General features: G+C 39.8%; 1 protein-coding gene across 6 annotated transcripts in view; it reads right to left on the bottom strand.

Moving 5' to 3' along the window:
* KLHL13 (kelch like family member 13) overlaps positions 1-20,722 on the bottom strand; it is an 80,475-nt gene that overhangs the window by 3,751 nt on the left and 56,002 nt on the right. For all 6 annotated transcript variants that reach the window (XM_035892180.1, XM_035892178.1, XM_035892181.1 and 3 more), the window contains 4 exons: positions 20,387-20,528; positions 17,499-17,631; positions 17,051-17,247; positions 8,706-9,501 (listed from right to left, as the gene is read on the bottom strand). In XM_035892180.1, the coding sequence (XP_035748073.1) occupies positions 8,706-9,501; positions 17,051-17,247; positions 17,499-17,631; positions 20,387-20,528 (1,268 nt within the window). The remainder of the gene's footprint in view (positions 1-8,705; positions 9,502-17,050; positions 17,248-17,498; positions 17,632-20,386; positions 20,529-20,722) is intronic.

The following is a 20,722-nucleotide window of genomic DNA, read 5'->3' as shown; positions in this document are numbered from 1 at the left end:
TTCCTGCTTGACACACAACCTGCCCCGGCTCATGAACCCTGCCGGAGGTACAGCCGTGCCACATCAGAGAAAACGGCAACGAAGCTGGGTGAATTCCACTCTTCTACCCTCTCCTCTTGTACAACTCTCTTCAGCGTCTGCTGTAGAGAGATAGGGAATAAACTTAAAACCTATCTCAGAGGATCAATACATCTGGCAACGAGAACAGACCCATGTCTTCAGCAACATCCCACCCATGCAGGAAATCAGGCTAGATTTCCTTCTTGACATTTTGCACTGAAATGGTCCTGTGCCCTCAAAAGGGGGCAGCAACTGTTGACTAACTTCTATTGTCTTGCAATGTTTTATTAAGTACTTGCACAGTGACATACAGCACAGCACATGCAAGTCACTAATACAAACAGTTTACAAAAGCCAAGCTTTAAAAAACCCACAAGATTAAGCATCACTGAATGTCGAATGGAGAGAAGCAGCGCCTGTGTCGATACCCAGGTCCATTGGTGCAGTTTTCTTTGTGAACTGGAATGTTAAAATGATCAAGGGATTTATCAAATCAGAAAATGCAGAGGTTAGTACTAACGTTAAAAAGAAACTCAGAGCCCAGATGTCCTTGCAGAAAGCACTTTCAAGAAGGAAACCTCTCTTCAAAGTGGGATGGAAGAGATGTGGGCTTGCAGGAAAAGGGCTATGCAATAAGCACAGAGAATATAAATAGGAAACAGATTTAATAACGGATCTGAGCAAGCTGTAGAGATTGGCAGGGGGGCAAGAGATCCTGAAAAACCCTGTAATATAGTGACCTTACAATGCACAAAGCAATTATCAATAATTGTGTTACCTTAAAGACAAATTAAATCTCATTTTAAACAATTAAGAATCAGATTCTAATGCTTGTTATACGATGCTTAACCTCTGAAGAGATGTTTATGAACTATGTGTACAAGATTGAATCTGTCTTTGAAACTGGCATTTTACTTGCTGTAGAACAAGCTTTTTCTTCAACCAAGGGTAGAAAATCTGAGCCAGCTCTATGGTGACTTGCAGTCCAGTATTACACATCAACTAAGAGAAAAAAATTCAGAAGCCGAGAAACTTGCTGTTTGAAAGACAGAAACTAATTAGTGTTAGTAAAAACCTGCAGAATTAGCAGTACTGGCCAGGCCAGTAAAGTACATCAATCAGTAACACTCATACAGCGACTGTAAGGTACCTCACCCTAACTCCTAATTTATCTTTTAAAAAAAAACACCTTTGGAGCATTTTGGAAGAGTAAGGTATAGCTATGGTCTCAGACTACCACCAAAAAATCCCTAGTCATGGAAAAATTTAGCAAAGAGCACACTACAGTGACCTTTTGAATTATCTTTTAGCTGCTGTAAAACACAATCTCCTTATTGTTGCAAAACAGGATGATATTTTGTAATTCCATGCAATTAGCATCTCAAGTAGACAGGCTCAGAATAGAAGCTTTGAGTTCCAGTGTCAGGAATACTGTTTGACAACCAGTTCAGCATCATCTAAGGTTAAAAATAAAAAAAAATACAAAATAAAAAGAATATATTGCACACAAGAATTGCTAAATTGTTACAGCACCCTGGATTTCTTTCAGCTTTTCCCCAACCAGGAGCTGAGATTTAAATTTAAGAAATACAGAAAAGTGCTGGTCCAGAACATTAAGTTTATGATATAAGGCAAAACACACTAAATTCCTGTTTCTTTCAAAACAAATTATATACCTTGATTCACAGGTATGAAATGATTAATTTCATATTCTTGAAACCATTTAAAAATAGTAATGAAAGCCTGAAATGCTTCTGGTTTTGTAAGAGCACCCTTGCACATGGAATCCCAGTTATGCCAGCCATCTCAGGGCTTTGTAAGATGGACAAAAATTTTTTAAAATATGCAAAGTAACTGAAGTGTGTCTATGCACTCCTGTTGGCATGCCAAATCTGTGATTTAAAAAAACCTGCCCAATATGGGCAAGGTCCCAAGTTTACTCTAAGAGATCAGTCCTTCACTAAACACTTTTCCTGCAGCCTAGCCTTCTCGTTACCACATTTCCTACCTCAGCCATTTGAAATAATGGCAGGGTTAGGGTAACGGTTGGACTTGATGATCTTAAAGGTCTTTTCCAACCTAAACGATTCTATGTTTCTATGAAATGAGCCTCACGCTGCCTTTCACTTGACACACACATACAGCTAGATAAAAGTCTGCATAAGGAAAGGTACAAGAAGGCATTCAAGCATTCTTCTACAATGAAAATTTTTAAAGTCAGGCTTAATTATTTTTTAATTAAGTCAAAAATCTCTTCTTAAATGTTAGTATTTTTCCCATTTGATATCCTGCAGATTCTATATCCATCACAGACTTACACAGCCATAAAGCCAGTGAATGCTGGAGGCAGCCTCTTGCCCAAATAGAGGTATAGGCACCAAGAACTGATTCCACAAATTACACCTAAAATTAAATCTGAGTTGCATTTTTGTGTACTGCCATCCTGACACCACATGCAGTCTTTCTCCAAACCCCAAATAAACCCATGTTCCTTCCTGTACAAATGTATTCATCCATTCCGATATTCTTTTCTAAAAAGGAAAGCTTCTTTCTACTACGCTCTATTTAGCAATGAGAAGAAAACAAAGATGTGCAGAAATTTCAAGAACAGAGAAAAACAGACTTGACGTGCAAGTAATTATAGCTGTCCCAGTTCTACCCTGACAGCAGACCCTTCCGACCTGCTGTTCGCTGCTATGCTGCGCCATAATCATCATTCCACTTGCTTTCACAAAAGGCATCCTCTTTCCCATAGTGCTTCCACCCTGCTGAGATGAGGAACTTAAATTTCTGATACACTCTAAGGACAGGAAGAGCAGGGTATGCACAGAACAATCGCAAAGCCAGTGGCAACCCGATCGACACGGCATCCAGCGCTGGGTAACTGTTTATCTCACTCTGCACTATGGATTGCATTTGAGAGAGAAACCATAGCCAAAAGATCACTTTAGCAAGAGATGATAAAACACGCAGAAATTGGGGTACGTCACTGCCATCACTATCGCCACATTGTAAAGACACGAGTTATCTGAGGAAGGACGCTGTTGATCCCAAGATCCCTCACTTACTGATGTGGCTTCAAAATTCTCTCAAACATCACCACTGGCACTGAAGTACTGTTTGACAGTATTTCAGACAAATCATTCCAACTCAAATCTCAAATCTACTGTGCTCTAAACTAAAGCTAATTATTTCCCAGCTGAAAACCACCCTACTGTTCTGTTTGGTTGTTCTGCACAGTTGGTCCCCTGTTTCCTTGCAAGGTCATTCCACTTCTCTCTCAACAAGATCTCCCTTTGCACTGGAAAGGAAAAAAAAAAAATATAAAAATTTTCAGCTATTAAAGGTGCCTGTTAATTTAAAAGACGCATCAGGATATTTTATACATCATCTCCAGACAGAGCATTGTTCACAAAACACTCAAAAGAACTGCTTTTACTAAGCTGAAGTATATATTCTACGTTGCATGAGACTGATGGATTCATTCTCCCAACAGCATGAATGATTCAAATCAGGCTTTATTTATGTTTAACAGTGGAACTTCTGATCTGTTCATTACCATAATCCAGGAAAGACAGGCCTCATTTTAATAGAATTAAGCGATCTCGAAAAGACACAAAGCTTTGGCAGTCCCAAGGGATGCTCAGTCTGCACTCATTTTATAGTGCCATCTGCGACTGTTTGAGGAGTATACAGATATTTACCACTTCTCTGTCAGTAACTTCTGATGGGTCTGGAGGTTTATTACAGCAGCACTTAGCAACTGTGTGTGGTGTCCCAAAACCCAGGATCTTCATTTTGCTATATTATTTCTATAATACAGCTTGCTTCTGTAGAACTCAAAGCTGACTTGGTTAAACTAAACAGAGTCTGAGTAATTTTGTCCCTAGCATAGCAAGAAGCCACTTCAGAATAATCACAGAATTGTTTAGGCTGGAAAAGACCTTTAAGATCATCAAGTCCAACCCTTAACCTAACCCTGCCATCCCACCACTAAGCCATGTCCCTAAGCACCTCATCTACCTGGCTTTTAAATACCTCCAGGGATGGGGACTCTACCACTTCCCTGGGCAGCTCGCTCCAATGCTTAACAACCCTTTCGGTGAAGAAATTGTTCCTAATGTCCAACCTAAACCTGCCCTAGCGCAACTTGAGGCCATTTCCCCTCGTCCTATCACCTGTTACTTGGGAGCAGAGACCAACCCCCACCTCACTCCCCCCTCCTGTCAGGCAGTTGTAGGGAGCGATAAGGTCTCCCCTCAGCCTCCTCTTCTCCAGGCTGAACACCCCCAGGTCCCTCAGCCGCTCCCCATCAGCCTTGGGCTCCAGACCCCTCACCAGCTTGGTTGCCCTTCTCTGGACATGCTCCAGCCCCTCAATGTCCTTCTTGGAGTGAGGGGCCCAAAACTGAACACTGCCTCACCAAGTGCCAAGTACAGGGGCACGATCACTGCCCTACTCCTGCTGGCCACACTATTCCTGATAGGAATATTGGATGCTGTTGGCCCTCTTGGCCACCTGGACACACTCTTGGCTCATACTCAGCCAGCTGTTGACCTACAGCCCTCCCCCCACTTTTCCTCCAGGCAGGTCTCCAGCCACTCTTCCCCAAGCCTGTAGCATTGCATGGGGTGGTTGTGACCCGGCAAGTCCTGTGACCAAGTGCAGGACCCGGCACTTGGCCTTGTTGAACCTCATACAGTTGGCCTCAGCCCATGGATCCAGCCTGTCCAGATCCCTCTGCAGAGCCTTCCTCCCGTCATGCAGATCCACACTCCTGCCCAATTTGGTGTCATCTGCAAACTTACTGAGGGTGCACTCATAAGCTCCTATGCAAGAGGTCCTCCAGTTCTCACTTAGGTTTGATATGCACAGTACGACAAAGACAGCAAACAGCCCAGCTGGGTAATGACACATGTTTTTCTTCTTATCCAGCAATATTTAAAATATATATATTATATAGACTCACAGGAGAAGTTTTTACATAAACGAGAAGTTGTTTGAATTGAGGGTTAAGCATCACACAGAGGGCACATGGAAAATAAATGCCTTCCCATTTGTTGGGCACGGGGTCAGAACACCACCACTGTCCTGCCCTGGACTAGAAGTCTTCTCTTTCTGCCTTTATTGCAGCACAATGATGAAGGTATCAATGAATCTGTGGTTTATTCACAACCCAACATATCCTAAAGTGCTTAGGAAAAGCCCATATATAAAAAACTCCACTCAAGCCTATTAACAGCAGAGCCTGAAGTATCTGGAAAGTACCTGACTGCACAAGTTTTCTAATACTTAAAGGCACAGCTTCTACCATCATAATCAAGCACCACAACTGAACTCTTTCAAAAAAAGAGCTACGAAAATCTACTTGTCTGAGAAGAGAAAACAGTATCCAGTGCTCTGCACAACAGCACCACTGGAAATTGCCGATGAGCTCTGCTCCATGAGTATCTCTGTGAACCACACCTGGTTTTCCCTTCGTCTCCTTTTCCAAAAAGTCTTGCCTTTTGTATAACTGACTTCTCCAGGCTGGTCTCCTCGTGCCAGAGCGCTGTTCTCCCTGCCTTCTGGGAATATCTTTGGTAGGTGCCTGCTTTGACATTTAAAAGGAACCAACCAGCGTTATGCACAATCCTTCTAGGAGTGGTTCATACTTTTGTACAGCCCTAAATTGTCACAGGGTTGAAAAACCTGAATTATAATTTCATAATTCAGTATGTTTCAAAGATACGTTTGCCATATATTCCAATGCATGTACCACATACATACAGATTCATCTGTCATTACCAATGAACCAAACTTTTTGCAGTGGCATGCACTGTTAAAACAGTAGCTGTTTATTACTGCTAAAGCATACGATACTGAGGTAGAAAGTGGTATTTACAAAGTTCTCAGAAGATTAAACATTTGAAAACTGTTCTGGGAAGGCTTGACAGAGAGCCTCAAAAAAGTATAATTTTTATTCCAGTGAACGTCAGGAGAAAAAAAAAAAAAAAAATTCATTTTAGTAACTTTAAACCCTTGGCCCTTTTCCATAAGAGCTGATCTTCCGGAAAGCTGAATTCAGGTTTTGGGAATTTTTCTTCTCTAACAACAGATTGAAATTAGTTTGAACCCAAGGGCAACTTCTTTAATACCTGTCCAACACACATTTGACCTTCTCTTCTATGAAAAGCTTGAGAGTCTCTCTCATCCGAAGAGAAAGGGAAGTTTAAGCTGGATTTCATCTTTCAGCTGTCAGGGTTTATGAAAGAAACATGAAAATGAAAAGTGACTTGCCTCACAATTAACAAGAAAAGAAACTGAAGCCCCAAATCAAAGCATCAGACAGATAAAATATTTAGCATTTATAGAGTGCTCTTCCTGTAGAATGATCCAATGACATTTTTCAGGCCTGTGTGGAAATCGCTGCAGCATTTTAATGATATCTTTACAGAAGAATTTTAGACAGGTGATAGATTTTGTATGTTAATTAAAGCTGCAGAAGACTCGAGGTCAGCAGAACAATACTGCTTGATCTAATTTAAGAAAAACACTGAGCTTAAATTTAGCCTGCTGTACACACAGATTGCACTGGCTTAGCGACAATATTATTTCATATTGATTTTGTTGGACTTGCAATTTTTTCACTGACATTCTTATAACCCTACTCTGTTCAGACTGTACAGTACACAAGGACAGCAATCTGATTATCTGCTATTAATTCATACCATTAGAAAATAGCTCAATGAAGGTCAGGTTTTCTGATACTCAAGATAAAGATCAATACACGTTAGTTTGTACATTTGGTCTTTTACAGGGTATTAAGCTTGCTTTTAGAATGTATTTTCAGGTAGATAAAGTGACATGTAAGAAAAACTCTGAAAACCTCGGGATCTGCATCAGAAAATGGCTGTCTAGGGAAAACAAGCTATTGCAAAACAGTTTCCCATGTTTTTTGGAAACGAGGCATTTTTAAACGTCTCATTTCATAGAATCATAGAATTGTTTAGGTTGGAAAAGACCTTTAAGATCATCAAGTCCAACCCTTAACCTAACCCTGCCATCCCACCACTAAGCCATGTCCCTAAGCACCTCATCTACCTGGCTTTTAAATACCTCCAGGGATGGGGACTCGACCACTTTCCTGGGCAGCCCATCCCAGTGCTTGGCAACCCTTTCAGTGAAGAAATTTTTCCTAATATCCAATCTAAACTTCCCCTGGTACAACCTGAGGCCATTTCCCCTCATCCTATCACCCATTACCTGGGAGAAGAGACCAACCCCCTCCACACTCCCCCCTCCTGTCAGGCAGTTGTAGAGGGCTATAAGGTCTCCCCTAACATCTCATCAAACAGTAGTATGGATTTTAAACTTCCAGCAAAACCAGCCCAGTTTTGTGTAGTGGAAGCAATGCACTATGTGCTTCCTAAGAAAGTCTGTGACTTGATCATTAAACAAAGTGTATACGTGAATGACTGAGATGCATTAATTAAAAAAAAAAAATGATCACAGGTGCTGCAGCATAAATTAGGTTTTGTATTGTTTCAGTTAAACATGTTTCTCACTGGACTCAAAGATATCAGTGCATTTCTAAAAAGCAAATCTCAGGAGCAAGAGGTATTGCCACAAAGACTCAACAAGACACCGTTAAGTATTGGGCTGATAGCAGCAAACAAAATAATGAAATGTTACATCTGATTTAGATATAATATTATGCTAAAATTCCAAGCATAATCAGTGTAACATTTCAATTTTAAAGCACAGACAAATGTACAGAGTGTACACTCCCAGACTTGACTGCAAATGGCTTTGACCACTATGACTTTGGAAAATGCAGTGGATTAATACAGGCCATCATCTATAGAATTTTGTTAAATTAAAAATTACCATGTATTTATTCTTTGTTCCCAACCATCTTATTTCCCTGACATTGATTTTCTTTTTCTTTTTTTGGGCAAGTAAAGTGAATCGTCATTTGCAAGGAGGGAAAAAAAAAGAGGCAGTGGGACAGGGTCACTTGTATAAATAAGTTAACTGCATAGTCACAAGATCACAGGCAAAATATAACACTTCTGGTAATTAAAAAGTCCAGAATGTCAGGAGATCTGAATCTCACTGATCTGTGAAACAAATCACTCAGTCATCAGCCCACCTTTAAAAAAAAACCAAACAATATACACACACAAACCCCTAGCATTTCAAAATGACTATTCCAGACAATTTGCATCTTTTAAAATGCAACACTGACTCAACAGTAAGTTTCAGTTAGAAAGTCATGTGTCCTTTAAGAGTGAAAAGAGTGTGTTTGGTTTCTCAGCTTAAGTAATAATTTTTTTTGTATATGGTTGCATTTCTATGTATACACACATGCATGCTTATGTAGGTAGACACACACTCCATGTTTGATGATAAAGGTGAAGACATTGCATATTATGCATCAATACATAAGGTACACATATTTGGAAATTTTTTTGTGGAAGCCCTTCTAAAATTAACTACTAATAGTGTCCAGACAAATTTCTCTATGCATTTGGAGTATTTCCAGAAAGAAGCTGCATGCCAACAACTTCAACTTGTTTCCTCTCCACCCATTCATAGGGCTGCCCAGTATTTCAAGGCCTAAGAAGCAAGGCAAGAAGCCATGCTTCAGGAGAAGCACTCACCTAGCTCACCCGCTGCATTTCGACCACCGACTGCATACAAATGTCCTTTGAGGGCACTTAGGTGGAAGAAGGTGCGCTTCTCATTTAAAGATGCGACTTGCATCCACTTGTTGTAGCGAGGATCAAACCTAAAGACCGTGTCAACCGCTGTCTTTCCTTTCGTGTCGTAATTGCTCTGGCCCCCAACTACGTAAAGAAAATTTCCGATCACGGCGATGCCATGCTGGTACCTTGGTGCATCCATGGGAGCTAAGGATTTCCATTCGTGGGCCTTTTCGTCATACATCCGTAACTCCTTGCTGACAACCAGTTGCTGCCTCAGCACTCCCCCCAACGTCACCAAGTGAGTACTGTCCGACCGAATGGCAGTTCTCTCCGACTGCATAACCGGTTGCATGTATGGCATCATTTGGTAATTGCTAGCTTCCAAAAGCAAGTTTACACAGGTATTGTCAGTTCTCATGAAGTCCACTGTTTGAACATAGTTAATAAGATCCTGGGGCGTCATCAGTGGAAACCTGATGTTCTTCATTAGCTTTGCAGCGAACTCCATCCGAGGCTCCTCATACCGTAGCCAGCGACAAGCCGCCTTGAAGAGTTCAAGTTCAGTGCAGTGCTTAAGGCTATTACTTGAAAGCACAAAGGCAAGACGTTCAAAGGGGAGTTTCACAAATTCACCAGTACTTAATAATGCAGGGAAGTTCTTCAGGATGAAATTATTAACATATTTATCCACTTCTGTGAGATTGTATGTGTTGGCAATTCGCCCAACCTCAACACAGTTTTCCAGTGAAACCTATTAAGTAAACAGAAAGAGGAATCAAAACACTTTCTTAATTTGGAGTCTAAATGATAATGTAGAATTTAATGAATACTATAGAACCAGCAATATTTCATCATTCTGCAATGCTCAAGGTGATTTACACATGAGCAAATAAATATTCAATATGATGTATATATTCATGACTGCAAGGGGAGACGCAATGTATTCCTTATTTTGAAGAAAGAAATGAGACAAGTAACAAACAGATGGCATACATTAATTATGTCAAATACATTATACAATGATGATACATAGCAATTACACAGCACTTCATCTCTGAAAAGCTCTGAAACATCTTTGTAAGAAAGAAATGTAGAAAATACAGTTAGGGGAGAGGTGATCAGCCCAAGGTTACAGAGAATAATGCAAAAGTAGGTCTCGCCATTAGACATTGTCTAACCTTACTAAAATTGTATTGTCATAATGCAGCCCAAGAGAAAGGCACAGCTACCTTGCCAATGCCATGTATTTGAGACAACTTATTTACAGCACTCAATCCCATGAATACATTCCTTAGAAATTAAAAAAATTGCATCTTTAGTAAATCAAGGTGGTCCTCTTACGGAGTATTTTCCAAATTAAATATATGTCATTGTCAAAAATAAGACAAAGGTGGTGATTTTTTTTTTGTGTATATATATATATATATACACACACTCTTAAAAAAAAAAAATACATCTAGGAGTATTTCCCCTAGAAATGCCCAGCACATTAAATGCTTTTGCAGTATGGATCATACCCTAATTTCATTCAATACTTGAGTAACCATATCTTGGTAATCACATCTTTTACACTGTTGCTGCATCTACCTTGCTTACATCTTTTGCCCCCAAATTTCTAAGGTCACTTGGGATCCAAGGCAGAGAGAGGAAGAAAGATGGGAAGGACAGGACATAACTTAAAGCGGGGTCTCCAGTGAACCCAGCCAATTCTTTCCAGCAAGCTCTACAGTACATATGCAAAGCGAGTCAATTTTCAGACGCTTCTTGCTGAGAATTGCAGCTTTTTTGCATTCAATCCTTATTCCAGCCCAAGCTTCATTTACACATGCTTTCTAGTCTCTGTACACGCCAGTCCTACTCAATGTCGACAATTTCCACAGCTTTGTGATTCTCATTACATTTGTAATGCCAAAAGAATTTAAACTCCCAAATCTCATGGTAATATTTAAAAAGATTATAAAGATTGAGGACTATGACCTGATTGCAGTCTAAGAATTCAAAAACCTTCAAATGACTTTCTAGTCATGACAGTGGTTACTACATTTTAACCTGTAATCAGATTATAACTCAATCTGATCATTGCCCTTTAATACTAGAAAATTCAAAAGTCTAATGAGTATGGGAATAGGAGATTGTTTGAATTCACTAGAAACTGATCTAACGTGCCCTAGAGTTAAGATCTGCAGTCATCAAAAGTCTTCCTTCACACATCCTGAAACATCTTTCTTCAGTCAAAGGTTCTATATCTTACTCTTCAGCTCCAGGAACACTAATCCTATAATCAGGTCCTACTTATAAAATGAACGTGGGGCAGCCTGTCAGTTCTATTACAAAAATATCCAAGCATACATGGAAATTATTTTTGTTTTACAAGACAGACCACACTGATGATATCAAAATTTAATCACATCAGCTAGCCATGACCTACAAAACATTCTCTGATACTTAAGAAACTTTTTTTTTCCTCCTTTGACTGTTTTTGAGAGTCAGTATCAAATTAATTTCTGTCCATTTCCTTTTAGGATTTTTAGTTTACATAAATTAATTGCATAACAGAAGTAGCAGCATACCTTAAATTAAGTAAATGAAACAGGGCATTCTTACTTCCAAAATTTCTTTCAAGCTGTATAATAAAAATAAAGCAATGGAAAAACCACCCCTTAAACAGCTGACTTTTGTATGTCACAAATCTTAACTCTTGCTATACAGTTACTGTATTTAAAAATTACTTTGGAATACATTCACTGGCATCAAACTACGGAGATGCAGCAATTTCCCCATATCAAGGTAAGCATACAGAAAGGTATTGCATACAGATTAGGCATGCTTGAAGTCAAAGGATCAAAGCAGAAAAGGTACAGACTACGTACCATTGGCACATGGTGTTCAGGCTGCAATGGAGTATTTAAGACCTATTGCAGAATGCACAGCAGTTATCAAGCACCCAGCATGCATCCAGTTGATGTATTATCATAACTATGTTACACTGTAAATCTATGCAATGGAATATATCCCTGGAATACTTACATTTGAGAAATTTATTGACACTTTACACACCGTTAATGACTGATGTACATGACATCAACAGTTTCCAGTCACCCCCTAATTCTCAGAAAATTTACCTTATATCGCTTTAATTAGTCCGCTGGAATTGTAGTGCACTCAGGGTTTTATTTCAAACTATGATTGCAAGTACATCACATTATGCTTATGAAATTGTGCACTTTGCTTGGCTTACTAACAAATTCCACCATTCACCTCAAATCAGGGTACCACATTAAATACTTTCTTAAAGGTTACTCTCCTTGCCAAGAGTACTATTACCAATTTTACTGTGCTCTAAGATAACAATCAATGTACCAGGCTAAATTATATTGCAGAGATTTCACAGTCATAAAAATACATACCCTAGAGATCCCTAAGTCCTGAGCCAAAAAAATAATCCTCCAACAGAATGAAATGCAATAATTACTTCTACTTAAATATTCAAAATTGGATGGCATTAAAGTACAACAATGCTATTTAAACACTTAAGTACTTAAGTTACTCAAGTGTTGATTAAAAAAAACAGTTTTACTTATGCTACGGTACTTATGAGAGGTGTGGAAACCGTTTTCTATGGAAGTCAGTCAATCAGGAGCTCATCAACAGAAGGAACTGCTACTTCTGGCAATCCCACTGAAGTGAATGGGAGGAATGGAAATATTAGACAAAAACAGAAGACTGTGCAGTGAATCCAGCAACTAGTAAAGATACTCAATCAGAACCAGAGAAAAGCCATAACTGGACAAACAGCTAAACAACTTCATAAGAAGTCAAGAATTTTAGATAAACACTATTTTACTTGTGCTTTGACTAATGCGCAGAACTGCTCATTCACATTAGTCATTGTAATTGCTCATTACAAAGCAGTAGTAAAAGTTCCAGGAAAATACTAAAAAGCTTTTAAAAAAAAATAAAGGTCAAGCACAGCACGTTATTACAGCAAAAGCCACAGTACCTTCTCGAGAAAGCAGTTGATTTAATTCTTTGAAATTTTGAAGCAATCACCCAAGATCTTGTATAAAACTTAACTGACTATAAAATACTACAAAACTGGACACAGAACAAAATGATTGCAAGTGTAAGAAACCTGGAGAACGACTCAGGAAAAACAACATGCACAGAAAACCGAGTCCTCAAGCCCATTACCAGAAAATATTTACGCGTCTAACTGTTTCAATGCCTGTTAGACACTGAAGTACTTAACGTGGTGTTCCAAGGGGTCTAAGTTTAAAAGAGCACACATTCCCTTGAAATCCTCAATTTTTCTGTGGGTTCCCATATGCAGAAATCCAGAAATAAGAGCACAGAAATTTGACCAGCTCTGAAAACAGAATTAATCGTACCCCCTTGTTAGAAAAGGTGGATTTCTGGTGGCTGGCAGAGCCGGCCCCAGCATTAAGACCCCACACTCCCACAAAACTGAGACCATCTTGCTCCATCTTCAGTTAACCAAGTTCTTGTGACAAGACAGACTTCCAAATAGAGACCTCAATATTTGACAATTTGCTAGTTGTTACAAAAATGTAAAGCACAGAATTATAGAAGGAATACGATTTTCTTACGCAGCTACATGGAAGCCAAGACAATTTTCAGTGTTTTGAAATGTTTTTAATTACAGTATAATATCCCCTTCCCTATTACACTGGGATTTTCCCCGAGTGCCGCAATTTACTTGGTTAAGATTCTCATCTTTCTCCATTTTGTACACTGCTGCTACTTTTGCAAAAAAATTATTGTGTATTCTCTAGCACTCACTAGTCTGAAAACATTTCCATGGTATTTTTATTAATTTCAATTACATTATGCCTCATTTAGATGTGAACCTGGGAGTAGTCCTAGGTCTACAGTCCTATCATGTAGCTATAAATATTTAAAACGAGTACTAAAAGTAAGACTGAAAACTTCTTAGGAAGTATTCCAGTGTTTCTCTGGGAGTCTGTTCAGCTGCAGAGCAACTATCAGAGCAATGGGCTACTTGACAGGAGGGTTGTAAATGCAGAACAAATAAAAGAACACTTACAAGTCAGCTACAACATACACCACTCTCTGAAGGTTTTGGTTTGGGGTTTTTTATTTGGGGTTTTTTTGTTTGTTTGTTGGGGTTTTTTGTTGGTTTTTTGGGGGGTTTTTTTGTTTTGTTTTTTTACACAAATTAAGCTGTTACCTTAAGCTTATGTTTTTCTTTGTAAATATTTCCAATACCCTCTTACGAAGTAACACAGTTACATTTTGCTTTACATAAACCGACTTCTATAATCTCTTTAATAATGGACTCCCTAGACAATTCAAAAACAATTAAGTGTTTGTCTGGGAATGGTTATATCAGCTCTCAGATGCTGCTCTCAGCTAATTTCAGTAGAAATAAGCTCAAGACTTGCTCAGGGAACTCATTTAAATTACAGAAATGTTACTTCAAGAATGGAGCAAAACTAGTATAATCTCTGTAAAGTTAAGATATGGTAATTAAAAAAAAGCACAACCCACCAAGTTTGCTCACCAACTCTTGCTCCTGTTCAAATTCCAAAGAAAGCTCATTCAAAAATTCTTTATACAGGGATGCTGAGAACATAACTAGGCTAACAGCACAAAATTAGTTTTGTACTTTCTCTACAGTTATACAATGAATGAAATTATGTCCCATTAGACATAAATATAAAGGAAAATATTTAAGAGAAGAGAATCAATAAAATTATGAAAACAAAAAATCTTCCTGACTCTGAACCTCATCCCTCAGAACATGGTATCAAACAAGACGTTTCTTACTTGAACTGAAACAGTGACTAAGTCAACACCTTAAGTGAAGGAACCTTCAGAAAACAAGCACTTCAAACAATGAAAAAATTCTTCCAAATAGCATGATTTAAGATGAAAAAGCAGCTGCCCTAACCAGAAAGAGGAAAGGGCAACGGTGTGTCCCCAGGGCTCACCTCCCATCAAAGGGAGACCACTCCAAATCCCTGACTCAAAACAACACCAAGACCTTATTCCAAGTTGGCATTTATAGCAGAGTCAACCCTAGAGAGGCAGACTGCATCATTTTGGAAGGCAAAAAAAAAAGTGCAACATAAAATAGGTAGCGCAGGATTTAAGAGTGTTAAATTAATGAAATGTTATCACAACATTCTCAGAGAACTGGCCAATTACAAAAGATGCCAAAATTAAAAGGAAAACAGTAGCATTATAGAGCCTAAATGCCTCTAACACTTCCTTTACGAAACAGGTTGCTGTTATCAGCAGCCTGAGTCCTCCTGCTTGCATAAATCCCAGTACATGTCTTCATTAGGGAGGTCAAATTGCTGAGCCTGTAGTCTGAGGAGCAATGGGAATACCTGCTGCTTTATTTCTCATTACTGACCATCAGAAAGCTGAATTCCAAATAATATTATAACTCATGTAGAACACACCAGTTTCCCTGTTACTGGTAAAGTGAGATTTCTAGTAAGGTATATAAGCAATTAACATTAACATCAGAAAACCTCCAGGAAACCTTAGAAATAACGCCAAAGTGTCTCTCTAGGCAGAACCGCTTTGACAGCACAGCTCTTGCAGCTCTCGTTCTGCAGCCCCACAACATCGGTGCGCCTTGTTGTTGGCAGGACAAAAAGTCCTATTAATACAAGACAGCAGGGCAAGAACGAGGAAAGGTGTTCAAGCATCATATATTGGCATTGCTTATAAGCTGTGTTTAAGTTAGAAAACAGATAACTGCACCCATATTCTGAGGCTGCACCGTTTTAACTACAGAAATAAAGCGAACATAACTGAAGCACACAAAATGCATGCAGTAAGTTGACTGTAATGCTAGAATGAGTGCAGTCATGCAGCGAGACCCTGAAACCTCTGATACGAGATTTAAGTAGTAAAGGAAGTTCAAAAAATGAAAACCTCTGAAAAACCACCCAACATGTGTATGTGACCTATGCGTTATAAACAACAGGATTAAACAGAGCAGTATAAATCCAATGCATTTAACAAGAGGTTGGAGCCAGATAAATGGAGTGTTTTCATGTCACCTCTTTCCTCACATGCCTTTTCCCACCCGTGAAGATAGAACCCAGGAAAAGGCTTACAAGAGAAGTGTTACCACTTAACAAGCTGAACCCTTAACAGCTCTCTTGCTTTTGCAAAAACAGAAGTTTGTTTTTAATACAGAGAAAACTGCAAAACTGTTTGACATTTGATTTGAAGGGAGCATGGCATTCTTCTCCAAAGCACAGCCTCAAAACAAAACAGGACACCAACTGTGAAAGAGGAAGGGAAGGAGGAGGAAAAAAGGAGGAGGAAAAAACATTGTTATCAAAGTTCCTCCTCCCTCCAGGGTGAGTTCAGGACCCAAGATTTTAATCTCTATAATAAATAAAAATCAGCAGGGGAACTCTAAATCATAGGCAGACTGCATTGCATTAGAACTACAGCATCCTGCTTTGCAGGGCAAACTTTTTGTTTGTTCCAATTGCACAAAAGCAACCGTGCTACAAGCTGCGTACATATCATTCTTTTAACTAACCATTATTGGAAGAAGAGGAGAGGGTTGCTACTTTGGGGGCTGTCCCCTGCTTACAAAAGCACTTGTTTTGGTGATTGTGAAAAAATATTTCCCAGTAGGCATTCAAGGCCATTTTTACTTCTAGCAAAATATGGCAATCAACAAAAAATCCTTGTAGCTACTTTTCTCATATAAGCGACATTGCTGTAACAACCCTATTAGTAATCCCTTTAGAGGATAAATTATTCTAAAGGACTGTGACCAAGTTCACTAGCTTACAAAGATGATGTAATGGTTGGTGATCATCGCTACAACTGTGGGCTTCATTCCTCAAAACAAAAGGGTTTCGATAAAGTAGGTCCACAGACAGCAACCGCAGCTCACTTTTCTAGTATTTTTTTCAGTTTAACTCACGAAGTAGCTCTCTTATGGAAGGATACAGAGTGTGAGGGCATGAACTAAGAAATGCAGTAAGGAATCTGGGAACTATGATTATCATCGCCGCTACCTTCACTGCAATATGCTTAGGAATTAGAAGAATTTTAATGTGGTATAACATTTATATCAAACTCACACTGTACATAATACTCAGAAGAAAAAAGGATCTCAAGAAAACTACAAAGCAACCTTGTTTCTATGTGAATCCAAATTAAGAATAACGGCAAGTTTTAGACTTAACTTGCACTGTTACATCGTCATTGTTCTTATAAAAAAAGCCACATACCGAGGCCTTAATCATTGTAAATGTGAAACAAGTAGTAAGTCTTACCCCAGAGATAAGAAACACTTTACAGAAGTCCAAAACAGGTAAAATCTGCAAAAAACTGGCAGCTTCCAGAGTGTCCTGAAGGTTGTCCATGTTAAGGGAAAGTTTTGCAGTATAAATGAAATCAATTATCTTCTTTAGGCCTATTTTGTTCACACCATGAAGCTTAATGCACATTAAATCCTGTTCCTTCATTCCTCCTGAAAAAGACAAGTAGGTAAGCTTATATGAGCATTTTGATTGGGTTGAAAGCATTTCATAAACTTAAACAAAATTAAAATACAATTTTAAAGTTTAATGTAAAAACCCATTTGCATCAGTAGAGAGTACAACTACGTAAAGTTGTTTGCAGTCCGGGGCTGATTCACATGCAACACTGAACATGCGTCCAAGTGTCCAAACAGTGGCAATTTGGAGAGAGCAGTGAGCATTATTTTAACAAAAACGGCACCTGTGAACATAGCCTTGAAGTAATCACTTGCAGAAGCCATCATCGCTCTGTGAACAGGAAACACTTCGTCACCATCCCCTGGAACAAGCGTCACATCACAAAGCAAACCTTCCACTCGCAGCTGGTCAAAACCCTGCAAGAAGAGCATAATGCAAACCATCCATTTGATTGGGGAGGGGAGTAGGAATCTCATTTCCCTTATGTAAATACTCATTTTATATACATCTGTACTGTAGTTCCAAAAAGTCACTAAGAAATAATTTGTCATCTTACAACCATTATGTCTAGCCTATTCAATGATAATTTTTCATTGGAAAGCAAGCAGGATAATTATCATTTTCCAGAAATGGCTGAAGAATGCAAAGTACACTGGAGTAATTAAGTTATTTTCACAAAGGAGTTTCTTTTGTAAGCTTGCATTCCAGGACTGTTTCAGGGACTGATATCTTTTTTTGGACCTACCCTTTCCAGACACATATGCATTCTAGATACATTTCTCTTCCACATCAGTTTAAGTGCTTTGCAACCTAAGAGACTGCAAAATACTGGGGCCTGAAAGGAAAGCTGTCACCTGGTTCTATGATTATCAAATTTATTCTACCGAAGGTTACATGGCAAAAGCTCCAAAATAAGCTCACATTATAGAGCTGATCTTTTCCAACTTACTTATAATGGCTAAAAGTAATAAAAAAGACAGACATCTACAACAGCACCCTAGAGCAAGTTTTCCCTCTAAAGATGTGCCCAGCTGGGGGGATACTGGAGGATGGGTGGAATATTCCCCTCCACATGCACTGCGGAACAGCTCAAACAGAAAACAAATTCCTTCAACTGGGCATGCCTGATGTTTTTCTAGCACTAACAAGAAAGTAAACATTGTCTTTATAGACTGAACACTTAGAGAAGTCTTTGCATCAGCCCACATGGTTTAAAATTTAAGATATTTTAAAGCAAGGCTGTATTTTTAAAACTGCAAAGGGAAGTAGAAATGAACATTCAAACTTGTCACACAGAAAAGAACAGAGTGCAAATGAAAAAATTAGTATTAGCTCCAATAAATCAGAAGCCAAACACAGGATTACACAGAAATAACTTATTTCAATGATTCAAACAACTCGCCTTTACAACTACCAGTTATCTATTTGCTCAATTTTGAAGAAAATAAAACTGAGGAGGAAATAAGCTCTGAACGCTTTGCCTGGTGTTCAAGTGAGAGCGCGCTGTGCACAAACACTCAAGCTTAGAAACTAAAACAAAAGAACCACTAGCTTCTCTGGATTTAAAAAAAAGTCAATTTGTTGTCCCAAAACTTAGACAATCTATTTAGGCAGCTGTATCAGGGTTGCATGGCAAGGTTTTGGTAGCTGGGGGGGCTATGGGGGTGGCTTCTGTGAGCAGCTGCCAGAAGCTTCCCCCAACTCCAACAGAGCCCTCTCATGGGAGGGATGGACCCATGCTGGAGCCGTCTGCTCCTGAGGGACTGCACCCCACGGGAGGGATGGACCCATGCTGGAGCCGTCTGCTCCTGAGGGACTGCACCCCATGGGAGGGATGGACCCATGCTGGAGCCATCACCTCCTGAGGGATTGCACCCCATGGGAGGGATGGACCCATGGTGGAGCCATCTGCTCCTGAGGGACTGCACCCCATGGGAGGGATGGACCTGTGCTGGAGCCGTCTGCTCCTGAGGGACTGCACCCCGTGGGAGGGATGGACCCACGCTAGAGCAGTTCATGGAGGACTGTCTGCCATGGGGGGGACCCCAGGTTGGAGCAGGGGGGAGTGTGAGGAGTCCTCCCCTGAGGAGGAAGGAGCAGAGACAGCGTGGGATGAACTGACCCCAACCCCCATTCCCATCCCCCTGCACCGCTGGCAGGGAGGAGGTAGGGAAAATGGGGAGTGAAGTTGAGCCTGGGAAGTAGGGAGATGTGGGGGGAAGGTGTTTGAAGGTTTAGTTTTTATTTCTCATTACCCTACTCTGACTTGATTATTTAAATTAAACTAATTTCCCCAAATGGAGGCTGTTTTGCCCATGACAGTAATTACCAAGTGATCTCTTCCTGCCCTTATCTCGACCCACGAGCCTTTCATTGTATTTTTCCCTCCCTGTCCAGCTGGGGGGGGGCACCTGGCATCCAGTCAGGGTCACCCCACCACAGCAGCAAATTGAAAAAGTGAGTGGCAGTTCTCCAAGGAGTCAGGCCACACAGAAGTCGCCTGCGCTCCTGAGAAAGCTCTTGCTACTTTCCAATGCAGTCTATGCAAGCTGTAAGCTTGACTCAAAGCTCCAGCAGAAAGGAGAAGATAAAATGACTTTACTTTTAAATTCTTAAAGCTTCAGAGAGGATAACGTTTTTATCCATTAGATAACACTTTTATCTGGTTCTGCCGTATGGTAGCGCCATGTAGTCAGACCCAGCACAGGGTGTTGCACCAAACCTGGCAGGGCTCTGCCACCCGAGGGACGTGAAGGAGCCGGGAGCTCTCCTCATTCCCATCCCTAAGGCCGCTTTCACACAGGAGAAGGTACAAGTGTTTGCCTAACATAATTACATGATTATATTCAAGTGAGCTTCTTTGATAGAGCTGTCAATTCATAGTTTAAATTATATTACCTCTTAAAAATTGGCAGTGGACAGGGATACAAGCCAAGGAAAAGGCAGGTTTTTTTCCCAAGCTGTTGCTGAAAATTGAACCTTTAACTCGCAGGTAAGAAGTTACAAGCCACGCTTGCTTGTGGGCACTGTCAGCATAGCACACTAATGTGCATTTTGTTTTGAGACTTTTCAGGAATTATTAGTCTGATAAAGTCTATTAAGTTGAGGCACTGTTTAGAGCAGCCAAAATTCTCAGTACAGATCAATACTGACACAAGAATATTTAATTACCTGTAATACCACAGAACTGTGAGTATTGCTGGTGAAAAATCTTGTGGTCCCTGTCTTAGAAGACTGTAGATGGGCAGAGATGCCCATATCGCTGCTACCAAGAGATACTTTCATATGAGGATCCTCCTCTTCCACCAGAGATCTAAGAAGATTAGAACAAAGAAGCCTTAAGACCAAACTCATTTTCATTAGGTGCTCTTGTGTATTAAAACCACAGTCTCTGGGATGAAACGTAACAGCGTAGAGGCTATAGGTCAAAAATCAGCAGGTGACAGAATCAGTCCTTAGTGGTCCTCTCCAGCTGATCTAAGAAAGTGAAGCGTTAACAGTCTTAAA

Source organism: Egretta garzetta, unplaced genomic scaffold (assembly GCF_000687185.1).
Source record: "Egretta garzetta isolate BGI_Z169 unplaced genomic scaffold, ASM68718v1 scaffold404, whole genome shotgun sequence".
Classification (NCBI taxonomy): Eukaryota; Metazoa; Chordata; class Aves; order Pelecaniformes; family Ardeidae; genus Egretta; species Egretta garzetta.
The sequence above is the reverse complement of the archived record's forward strand: the minus strand, read 5'-3'. Positions and strand labels throughout refer to the sequence as shown.